General features: G+C 40.2%; 1 protein-coding gene across 1 annotated transcript; it reads right to left on the bottom strand.

The window, feature by feature from the left end:
- Positions 1-213: 213 nt before the first annotated feature.
- Positions 214-11,050, bottom strand: paxbp1 (PAX3 and PAX7 binding protein 1). The gene is made up of 18 exons (XM_005472231.4): positions 9,961-11,050; positions 9,600-9,722; positions 9,076-9,282; positions 8,553-8,774; positions 8,345-8,445; positions 6,671-6,894; positions 6,219-6,408; positions 5,057-5,180; positions 4,308-4,410; positions 3,916-4,031; positions 3,167-3,366; positions 2,928-3,075; positions 2,708-2,829; positions 2,521-2,597; positions 2,343-2,409; positions 1,946-2,092; positions 1,090-1,244; positions 214-874 (listed from the first exon to the last, which is right to left on the bottom strand). The coding sequence occupies exons 1-18, from the start codon at positions 10,256-10,258 to the stop codon at positions 754-756; spliced, it is 2,745 nt and encodes a 914-aa protein (XP_005472288.1). The 5' UTR covers positions 10,259-11,050; the 3' UTR covers positions 214-753.
- Between the last annotated feature and the right edge of the window lie 1,084 nt (positions 11,051-12,134).

The raw sequence follows: 12,134 nt of genomic DNA, 5'->3' as shown, positions 1-12,134 counted from the left end.
GTGTGCAATTTTTGAAAACGTTATTTTCCATGTTATTATTTTAAATAAATCAGTGATACTCATTTTTCCCAAGTATAAAGAGATATTGTAGTTTTAAAAACCCTACGGTGAAGAACACTGGGTGTAAGTTTGGATTGTTCCTTTATGATCAGAATACTTACATAAAACACGACGTCGTGAGGGACAGTTGTCAAATAATGGCAGCAAGACAGAAACATTCAAATGTTCATTTTATTCACAGGCAAATAAACTACTAAAACAGAATTCTTGCAAATCTGAAAACAAAGCTCTCAGATTCTTAAAGAGCATTTGAACAGAGAGGTGTGAGAAATACTAACAGGATGAAGCAGGGATCAAAGAAAGATCACATCTGGACTGTAAGGAAACAAAAGTTGGACACCATGCTTTGCCTGCGTGCATCTGACCTTTTAGCTCGTATGGCAAAGACGAGTCTGCTGTACAGAGTCGGAGTGAATAGTGTTCATTCAGGGATCAGTCTCAAAAAATAATCCATGTCAAGAACTTCTATGCATTTAAAATATTGCCAGCAGTGAGCAGTCTCTTTGAGCTGACAATACAAGGCCTTATTTCAGCATCAGTATAAACACACCTTTCTATACAATATTTACAATATTTACAAGATCTTTTTTTCAGTCATGGTCTCAGTTGTTGAGTTATTAAGCTGGGTGACACATCTTTTCTCTGGGAATCCCATTTCGTGATCTGTAATCCGGATGGAAAGTTGCTTCTTCTCTATGATTTGACTTCTAAAAGTGGTTTGATGTCTTTAATCCCATGCTCTGCTGCCACAGCTATGATGTGGTCCAGGGCATTCATTTGGCCCAACATCTTCACAACGTCCTTGACCTGCTCCCTGTTGTAAGACATGACATGCACTATGAGCACTACGGAAAATACTCATCACAACAGTTTAAAAGCACTCATTGTGAAAAAGTAAGAATTAATTTGATAAAACAACCCTGACAATGCAATTCTTCCTAAAGCACATTCAATAGCATTCTTGCAGATATAGCTATTAGTAAATTCAAGGCCCCAAGTTGTATATACAAAGCTATGTAGGGCCCTTACTTTGAAGTGCGCCGCTCAATATCAGACCCGACCAGTGTGTTGCGGTGGATTGAGTTGGCCAGGTGGGTGAGGTAGCGACAGAATGGCTCCAACTGAGGCAACGTCTGCTGGCCCTTCAATCCAGAAAACCAGTGCGATGGCAAGCACTCCACCACCTGAGAAGCACACGAGAACGAATTAAACACTAGCTTTATGTTATCATGTTCAGTGAATCACTAATGGTAAAAAGATAACCAACTAACATCTAACACCCCAGCAGAAGGACCCCTCCTTCCAATTCAAAATATTTTGTCTGTGCAAGCTCACTCTTTACCAGAATTATCTCAGCCAACAAATCGTACTGTATTCTACTGTATGGTTGTAAATAACGAGTATGTAAGGTGGAAAAAAAATGATGTCGTATCACACAGTTTGTGAGCCTCCACCAACTAATAACATCACAGGTAAGCAATAAAATATATCATTTTAAACAAATTTAATAGGTAGGACCAAAGATTTGTGTCACTAATTCTTATATTACCAAATGTGAAATCTTCTCATCTGCTTTGGAATATCAAGGTTTACAGCACTTTTAAAACAAATCAACCAAAAGCGCAGTTATCAGTTTAAAACTACAGAGCACAAGTAAAACTACGGTCAGAGAAAAGCTCTAAATTCAGTTTTTCTCAAAAACAAGTGAAGTAGTGATGACTGAACCCACACAGACGTAGTGATATCGGTACAATGTTCTCACACATAATATCCGTTCATGATGAATGGAAGGATATTTTATTAAGTGAAAGAAATCTGCAATGCTCAGTTTAATCTGATCTATCGAATGATATCCACCCCTACTAAGTGATTACATTTTATCTACCTTTTGGCACTTCTGAATATTTTCCTCCCATGTATCCGTGGTCTGCAGTGCAGAGAGGATATATCGGTTGAGAGTGCTGTCCAGGGCCAAGTCTTTCAGAGAGGACATGGATAAGATACCATCCCACTGCAGGATGTTGCCCAGCAGCTGAGCATGAAGGAGACAAGAGTTAGACTAGACTCAAAGGCAGCAACACAAAAGTACATAACATCAGTGTGAAGATACTTTGATTATCAGCTTGCTGCAGCTGCTTTTCAAGTTATACAGATCTCATTGTGTGATCTCCAACAATCAGGCAAGCTATTCATGTGATGCTATCAGTTCAGCAACTGACTGGAGGAAGTAATTTAAAGACACACACACACAAAACAAAAAGAAAACACATTTGCACACGTACCTTCACACAGGACCAGAACTGCCTCTGATAGAATAAGTAGGGACCACTGTTCTTGTTCTCCAGAATGCTGAATAAAAGCAAGAGAGATTGCTTTAAGCAGTTTTAAGTGCTTACTGTAAATATAGAAAAAAATCAAACTGGAATCCAAGTGTTAATATTGTTATTAATAAGAACATACTTCTTGGGGTACAGTGGAAGAAAGACATCGTCATCCAGAGTCCTCCTGGTCCGTAAGACAATTGTTTTCAATAGCTCCTAAAAGAAGGGGGACAAAAATCAAGGTAATGACAGCAGCTCTTCTAAAAAGATCAGGTAATCTAACAGCCAATGCATTTGAGGAAAAAGATGATGAGGGTGGGGAGTACCTGTGTGTATCGGTTGTCCCCGTGCAGCACAGTGGGATAGCCTTTTAGCAGTCTGTGAATGAAGCTCACAAACCTGGTTGTTTGACTGCTGGAAAGTGGGTCCCACACCTGCTCTGCCAACACTGCCACATACACAAAGTAGAGAGAAATCCATATATTAGGAGAAATTTTCTACTGGCTTGCAAGCCAAGGACATCTCTGAGCATGCTATGCCTCGAACCTGACAGTTTGGAGAGGATGACCTTCTCCACTATAGCAGGCAGCAAGCCGATGTCGCCATCTCCTTTTTGCAACGTGCTGTTCTCTTCAAAGCCGTAAAACAGCAGCGACTCAAACCAGAGCATGTACTCAAAGTTTGCACACTGCGCCTGCACAGTGAATAGAGACAAAACAGATTTCACCATCCAATTTCCTTTCAAAAAAGGAACTGGTAACACTGATAATACACCCATGCCCTACCTCGAGAGGGTTCCATGTAATCAGCTGCAGACGGACTAAGGGGTTAAAGAGCTTGGGCAGACAGAGGCCTATGTAAGCATCTCTGTAGGTGTTGGCAAACTCCTTCCTCCACACTTCAAAGTGGGATTTGATGTAGTCAAGAGAATGAAAGTCCTCCACAACATCCTCAAATACCTTCTTACTTTCCCTTATGATACGATCTGGGTAGCACAAAGAGATCAAGTCAGATTTAAACAAATTCTCTTCTATATCAGTTGAATCTTATATGTACGGTACATAATACATTTATTAGACTAACACCCAATGTAAGCTAAATGCCACAGCTGCCCTAAATTAACAGTATTGATAATTACCTAAATCATTTTTAGGTTTCTGTAATGGTTATTCCAACAGTGTGCACAGGCTCTTTAATCAAAATGATACTTTCAATGCAAAAATATAACTAATGTTTTTCATTCATTATCAAATTTACTCTTTGTTTACTAAAAAAGGCAGGAAAAATATTAATGCACATTTTTGGTGCAGTTTTTTTTAAACTTATATTCCTAAACAGAAAACCATTTGTTTTCTTGTTGAATATTGTATTCAAATAATTTGACTTATTTCAGAGAAATTCATTGAATTCAGTTTGTTAAATTTAAACAAGATTTTGACAGATTTGTTATTGAGCACTGCATACAACCTACATATACTTTTTAATGTATTTCTTTTTTTTCCCTTTTGTCTTTTTTTTAAATACAGGAACATACCTCTCTCCATGTTGAAGCTGGTGATGTCAGTAGAAGTCTCCTCGTCATCAGATGATAAGCCTTCTTTGTGTTCTGCCCTCTTTCCATTCTGCTCTCTGGCTTGTCGTCGGCGTGTTCTGTATCCATCCACGAACACAAAGGAAGCCAAATTAAAAACATGAGCAGAAATTGCCTTTTACCAACTTGGCACTAAGGTGACACTCTCATGGTCAAAACTTAAAATCTGATGCACAGAAAACCTTTGTTTTACAATCTATAGCTGGATTCACATCATTCGTTTCTGTGAATCAATGCATAATAAACTGCAATTGGTTTTGCATTTGTGGCCAGAAGTATAGCACAATACAGCATTTCCACAGGGAGAGGAATGTGAGAACAAGTACACTTGGTACCTTCGTGCTTCTCTTTCAGCAATCCTCCTCTGACGACTGTGCTCTTGGTATGCTGCGCGATCTCGGCCAAATGAGTCTAGATTAGGAGCCATGACAGCTTTATCTGCAAGAGACAGGACCAATGTTAGAGCCAGTAATGAGAAGCTAAGCCAACCCATAACCTCATTCTTATTCTGACGACTAATTCCAAACTAAAACATGGGTACTCAAATAAGAGAGTATAATTAAAGGCTTAAAAATAAATGAAACGATCAGATCAAAATCTGTTTGAAATTTATCAAGCAGGTGAAGATATTGCCCTAGCCTTCCTATCTACTGGGCACCACTGGCAATAAAACATATTAAACCCAAACAATGTTTTTATCAATTACTTTTTGGTGTCAATTACTTACCAGGCTGGAACTTCACTTATGGCACAGTGACAGATGACATATCACTTAATTTTTTTTTTAATTTTTTTTTTTTAAATGCCATCTTTACACAGTGATCTTTACTTGAGCTGAGTTACAAACACCCAGCTGACTTTCAGATTCAGCCATTAAAGGGCAGCCGAAACAGCTCCTTCAACAAAGCTTTTTCCATAAACGTACATGCTCATCCACTCGACAACACACATCACTTAGCTTTAATTGTATTTGTGAGAGAAATGTGATGCGATACAACAGCGTGAACCGCAGACATAACACACACATACAGAGAGCTAATGAGGCCGTTCAAATAAATAATAAAAACCTTCAAGATGGACTGACTTGAAAGGCTTGCAAACTCCGACGATTCATCTTTAATATCATCCTGTCGTCTCTGGACAAGTCGTGTGGCCCGTTGCCTTAGTAACTGGTGCATGGCAGCCTCCAGCTCCAGGACAGCAGGCACCTGAAAAATATGATGCCTTCTGTGACCTTTGACCCAGCAAAAGTGGGACTCCGAGTCACAGGGATGTCTTGCTGAAGGGATCAAAGAAGTGGGATGGACAGTATAATACTGGAACCAAAATATTGCTGGTGTTGGGTGAAAACATGCTATTCGGGGGGGGGGGGGAAACTTAGTGAATTCACTTAGTTTAACTTACTTAACTTACTTAGTTTAAAGTTAAGGGTCAACTTAGATTATTTGTATAGAAAATATAGTGAAGTTCATAATTTCTACCCAACACGAACAATATCATGATCCAGACGTGTATATACTGTATGAAAGCACTCCACATTAATTCATGCTGACAATGGAAGGTTAGTGTCCCATTTGGAGTACAGATTAGTTGAGGAAACATAATGGTGGTGGGTAGGCCAGTTCTTCCATCATTCCACATAGCTGCTGTAAGACCAAAACTAAATTATTCTGTGAAGACATGCATTCAGAAGTAGCTCTTTTATATATATATATATATATATATATATATATATATATATACAAAATATATAGTTTGTGTAAAAGATACTATGTCTTTTACCAATCTGGACTCGTTGTGAAAATTTTATAATACATACTTGGCTAAGCTACTGTAATAATTTCTTTTGCAGCTCGAATTCATCTTTCATAAATCTAGTATCGTATTATATGAACAAAAACTAGTATATATTATTTCTGTTTAAAGAGTTGATAATGTTAAACAACCTGAACAGCTATATTTATATATTCATAAATATATTTTTAATTAATGAGAGCAGTTTTGAAGAAACTGAGAAATACCTTTAGTGTGCTTCAAGCAACATATATATACTGTCACATTTGCTTGTTAGCACTGTTAACTAGCCGTAATTATTCAACAGTTTAAAAAAATAAATATTATTACAATTAATCCTCAAAAGACAGCATTTCGATAGACTGTATCCCTTGGAAATCCACATTACGTGGAGATAACACAGACACAAAACAGCATACAGCTAATGAGACTGCAGGCGAATTCTCCCTTACCTTTTCACTGAAACACTCAAGCAAGTCTCCAACATACCCTCGCATCTCTTGCAAGAACTTATATTGCTCTGCATTGTCATTGGATGAGCCCTCCAGCTGCTGTATGGTACGCTCAGAAGCAGCTAAGTCTTCATTGATCTGTTTGTAGCGGTCGACATTTGCATTGTGGCCTGCACGCATTTGGCTGACCCTGTAGACACATGACATACAAGGACAGAATGAATTAGATGGTTGTAAAGCTAGTGTAATCTTAATTACAAGCTCTGCAGATAGAAAAGTTTGAAGTACACCAACAATGATAAACAGCAACTAGAGAGGCAAAATTTTTGCCTCTCTGGTCCTTAGATCTGTGGACTGTGTGTGTCGGTCATCAGGACCACAGCAAACAGAGATGGCAGCAGCCGAGCTGAGGACTGAAAACAGACGTTGGTGCAGTTTTCTACTGGACCTACCTATCCTGCAGGCGTTTCTTTACCAGATCAATGGATACCGGGATTAGATCATTAAGAGGGGCCCCGTAGTGAACAGAACCATTGTCAGCTTGTCCACTTGGCTTGGCAGTCTGTGGAGCCACTGTACTGTAGGTGTAAGGCATGCTGTAGGAAGAGCCATACGGCTGGCTCTCATAGCTGTTCTGGTAGTAGACTGTGCTGTCTTCTGGCTGACTGCTTTGGACCTATTCATTAGGAAAACAGAAAACACAAAACACTTCAGCTAATAAAAATAACAGCATTGCTCCAACTAACGATTAAAGCACAAATTTTCAACCCCATAAACTATTCAATATATGGCGCAATGGATCAAATTTTAATTTCAATCATGATTTTGGCTTCCCACAATTAAGTAAACATGATCAAGTGATATTGAAAAAGCATGCTACACTATAAAATGCAAAGGCAAATCAAGCCTTTCCTAAACACTGCATATGCTTAACACAGCTGTTCCCTGCACCGTGTAGTTTCCTATACTAGCTTGGATGAGTAACACAACTTTAAAAGACAGATGTACAACAAAAGTCAGACACGGTGAAGAGCTTGTGCCCGATCATTACGCATCGTTTGGAAATACTTTGAATTGAGTGACGTTAACCAAGAAGAAATCATATGCAAAAAGTTCTGTAAAGGTGTGTCTGCCTCGTAAAGCAACACAACGTATTCAAGTTGCTTCCAGCTCACAAAGATGCACTGAAACCACCAACACAATTGCATTCCATTTGACCAAAAATGTATGTCCACTAAACATTGTGAGTAACAAATTCACATCCATTATGCAGATATAAACACCATGGCCCTGAAATCCCTTACCCTGGCCACCTTATCCAACTCATCCAGTTGGACTAAATCACCCATGTTCTGGGTCTGCCCCTGGGCTTCCTCCCAGTAAGACATGCCCAGAATACCTCACCTAGAAGGTGGTACCCTAGTCAGATGCCTAAACCCCCTAACTTCTTTATATTTGTGAAAGAGCAGCAGCTCTACTCAGAGTCCCTTTCGAACAACGATCTTCACGCACAATCTCTAACAGAAAATTCAGCTATCAGGGAACCCATTTTGCTTCTATCTATGACTAACAAGTGAGGCTAGGCAGGTATTGATTAGTAAATAGACAGCTTCATGACTACAAAAGATCGGTACAGCATCTGCAACACTGTGGATGCCGCTCCAATTTATCTTGATCTCTCCCTCCACTCTCTGCTCACTCGTGAACAAGACCTCGTCCCTGACCTGGAGTGATCACTCCATCCTTTTCTGATTGAGAATCATGGTCTCAGACTTGGAGGTGCCGATTATCATTCCAGCCGCTTCACACTCGACCAAACAGCTCCAGTGGAAGCTAAAGGTCATCACCAAATTACTTAAATACGCTCAAGCTTCACAAAGACTGAGATGCTCTTACACACCATCTAAAGGCATTGTTCCAATATATTCATATAGAAGAACAAATACTCAAATTGCTCCACTTAATTGAAAAACAGCAAAACTCTGATTAAGGGAAAGCCCCAGTTTTTTAGTAAACAATGCAATGGCAGCACAGAATCAAACAGTAAGTAAACAGTGACAACAGTCACACCTGAAAGGAGAATATTTTTATTATATCTCTCTGTCTAGAGATTCAGTACATCTTACCTGGGGTATGCTGATTCCTTTCCTAATTTGCTCCTGCTCCCAGCGGCTCACCTCCTCATCCTGTCCGGTATCCAGTGCTTCATCATCACTACCCTCAATACCTGTACACATATGAAAGACATCCATTTTTTATAAAGTTACAAAAACACACAAAACTAATTCAGAATAGTAGTCAGTAGACAGCAAGCAGGGAAGTTGAATAGAGTACCAATCTCCTCGGCTATCTTTTGTCTCTGGCTTTTGTTCCTGACGCCGCTGAAGCGGATCCTTTTCTCTTCCTCATCTTCGTCATCGCTGGCATCTTGGTCTTCTCGTACCAGACGTTTCTTGGGCGCCTCTGTTTCAACCAGAGGAGCATCACCTCCCAGCTCTCTAGCAAGCTGCCGGCGTTTTCTGGCAGCATGGATAAATGCCGCATCAGGAATCTCCCCTGGAATAAAGTCAGAAAAATCTTCATTTAACTTCTTGTGATGCTGTGCAAACAACAACCAATACAGCTTGTGTGTTTGGGGCATAGTACTAATGCAGTTAAACTAACACAGCAGAGTGTTAGATTTAAAACGCTGCACCTATTCTCAAGATATCAAAACCAAAGACACTGATATTCCTTGTTACATAACACACAGAAAAACTCCACAGCTATTACAATGCCAATAAACTGTCATAAAAGTGCTCCTGTGATGACAGTCATTTCAGATAGGTACTGTGGTGGAAGTGTGTGTCGTATATACCTGGTCTCAAGCTGCCAAGTGTAGAAAGTGTGTTGAATGTTGCTCCTGTGCTGTTGCTTCTGGACACTTGACTGTTTGTCTGACCACTTTGACTCCTTGCATCCTCCTCCTGTTCATCAGCACTCTCCACCTCCATTTCTTCCTCTCCCTGTTCACTACTTGCTCTGCTAATAACTTCCTCTTTAACTGCAAGCTGAGTTGGAGCATCTAGGAAAAACAAAAAACAGGAATGCAGTGAAAGATGCATCAAGTCAAGTGAAATCATTTATGGCACAGATGTGGCTGACAACCCAACTACTATGGTTAAAGAAAGTGGGGGCCTCTGACAATTAATTGGCTGAAACATTGGAAGTATTTGCTAATGTAATTTAATGTCACAGTTAAAAAAAATATAGTTCTACTGCTTAATTAGGCTTCAGCTTATTTCATAGTTGGGTGCTAATATATAGATAAGTAGTAAATATAATATTTCATGGTTCACATGACAGCACATAACGCATGGCATTGACAGTGGGCTAACACACCTGATTTGACATCCTGTTTGGTAGATCCAGACCTCTCCAAGTCCTCCTTGTATTCTTTCTTGAGTTGTTTCACAATCTTTTTGCTGTGATTGGATTTCTTCACTCGGAACACCTCTGAGCTGTCTGTTTACAAACAAGTCATAGCACAAAGTTAATAATGAGTCCAATTAACCATGCACAACGTGCATGTTAGCTTGGTTGTCAATACCTTTCTTCCCTCTACAGTACCCGGAGTAGAAGTGTAGTTTGCGCAGAACATGCAGAAACTGTTTGATAACGATCATACCTAAAACTACCACGCTTTCTCCGGCTAATGTGAACAAGCTAGCTAGCTTAGCATCGGTTTGGCTACCAAAGTTACCTTCTTCATCGACGAAGCTCAGCAAACTGGCCTTCGTGGGTCCTGGCACGGCAGTCGTATCTTTGACCTTCTTTTCCTTCTTGACAGCTCTCACGGTGTTACCCTGAAGGCCGTTACTATGACAGCTCTCTGTAGTGCTGGGCGCTCCGGTAGCGTTGCTGTTGGAAGTCTCCATAAAGGGGATTTCGGTAGGCCCAAACATTGTCGGCGCCAGCTGCGGCTGCTGACTCTCCTCCTGCTCATCCTCGTCGGACTCATTCCGACGTCTAAAGTTTGCTCTTTTCGCCTTTTTAAACATTTTTTTTTTACCCGCTAAATGCAACAGTACACGTGCAAACACGGTTCATCTTAAAAATGTAACTCGAGCCGAAAGATGTCATAACCACACACCATGTCAGCCATTTTCTTTCAGAGAGATGTGCAGTGGGTGCCCCAGTGCTAGACGGCTGTCTTTCCTCGGCTGTGATTGGCTGTTTCGCTGTCAGGCAACCGATTCTTCTTCGGTGTTTCTCGGGAGTTATTGTCCTTTCACCACTGAAAGGACTTTTGCAATACTGCCTCCTTGTAGTTTTAACTAGCTATTGTCCCGCGTCCTGAACCGCATGCGGCTCTTTTAGGTTTTTCCAGTAGTTCAGTGTAATTTTGACAAAGAACGAGACAAATAATTATATTTATAATAATAATATTTATTAATAATTAAAAAACTGTTTAATTTTAATTTATTATGGTTTCTTGTGATTCTTTTCCAGCTATAAAACAGGCATGCTGTTGTTACCGCGCCAGATTCGCGGCTCCGAACCGTAGTAAGGAAACCTCTGGCAGTTACTTGAAGGTTTCGTGACTGGCTCGTAGCCGGCAACTAGCTTACTGTACAGGTCTACTCCGCTAGTGAAAAGATCGAAGGAGGCGTAGGAAAACTGCTTCACCGAACTTTATTCCTTCTCCGAGGCACGAACACCGTGTACAGTGAGCTGAAGACAATTTACTCACAGTGAACATTGCCGACCCAACTCAGGCTGCCAAGGGTTTTTTTATATTCCTTTTTTTCCTTATTTCCTTTCCTGTCTCTTCTGTCGCTATCCGTTACTTTTCCCTTCTCCTCTCTCTCCTCACTCCCACACATCCTCAATACATTTCCCATCAGGCTTCACCCTTAAAGGGCCATGCCGGTAACACTGTACTGACAGTAAATTTGATTTAATTTGCATAGAGTGGCCGGCTTAACTCTTTAGCCACTTTCTTTCAAGCTAGGCCTTAATACTTTTTACTGTCACTTCCTAATTGTTCAATAAAAAGCTAAAACCTTTTTTTATTATAATAAAAATACTATAATATATATAATACTAATAATAAAAGTTAAAGTAGAAAAAAATTAACTTTCCACTGCAGAGGAGTCACATGTGATTTTAAATCACTATCAATTAGTGGTTTAAATATAAGTAACGGTGGGATGCTAATTTATACTTAAAAGACTGTGTTACCTTCATTATATGAGCTACACTTCTTTTTCTTTAAGAACTGCTTTTACGTGACAGACAGGTGTTGCAGGGTGTGGTCTGTGGCTCCGCTGGAGAGGTGGGGTGGTGCTGTGGGTTCGGGGGCATGTGCCAGGGAAGCTGTCAGGGCAGGTTGGATCAACTGACTGACTGTCTTCCCTGTTTTAGTAGCTCATGGGTCCGAAGAGAGGGAGACCTGAGCCAGAGACACGATGGCTGAAAAGTCTAATTGCTGAAAAAATAAAATAAAAATAAAACCCTCACTTGCCCTGCAACACTGACTGTGTCTGTGTGTGTCGTGCCAGGGTCCAAGACAGGGAGTTGTGTCACATAAAGGTTGCCGACCCCTGGTCTGTGGTGTGTCCAGATGTGTTAGTCTCCTGACGGAATCTGTGTATCAGGTTCTCCCTTTAACACTAATGCAAATCTTTAATGTTGCCCCTCTACATGTCCTAACTTTGCAGACCTGTATTCACCACCGTGCATGAAGTCAGGATGTTCTTCACTGTCATTTTTACAGTTAGTAATAAACAGTGTTCTAGACAGGTGATGGTGAACATCTTAACCTACTTCTAATTATTTGTGCTTCTCTGTTGGTTTTGATGCTTTATATTGTATGTTTTCCTTGTGTTGTTAGTTTTATTTTGATGTGAATCACCTGTCATTTACTATATGAAT

This window comes from Oreochromis niloticus, linkage group LG10 (assembly GCF_001858045.2).
Source record: "Oreochromis niloticus isolate F11D_XX linkage group LG10, O_niloticus_UMD_NMBU, whole genome shotgun sequence".
Lineage (NCBI taxonomy): Eukaryota > Metazoa > Chordata > Actinopteri > Cichliformes > Cichlidae > Oreochromis > Oreochromis niloticus.
This window is presented reverse-complemented; position numbering and strand designations above follow the sequence as displayed.

Coding starts and splice junctions, on each gene's coding strand:
- paxbp1 (XM_005472231.4), bottom strand. CDS start 10,258: ATGTTTAAAAAGGCGAAAAGAGCAAACTTTAGACGTCGGAATGAGTCC. Junction 5,181..6,218: donor TTGAGTGTTTCAGTGAAAAG/GTAAGGGAGAAT, acceptor CATATTTTTCAG/GTGCCTGCTGTCCTGGAGCT. Junction 4,411..5,056: donor GGAGTTTGCAAGCCTTTCAA/GTCAGTCCATCT, acceptor TGTCTCTTGCAG/ATAAAGCTGTCATGGCTCCT.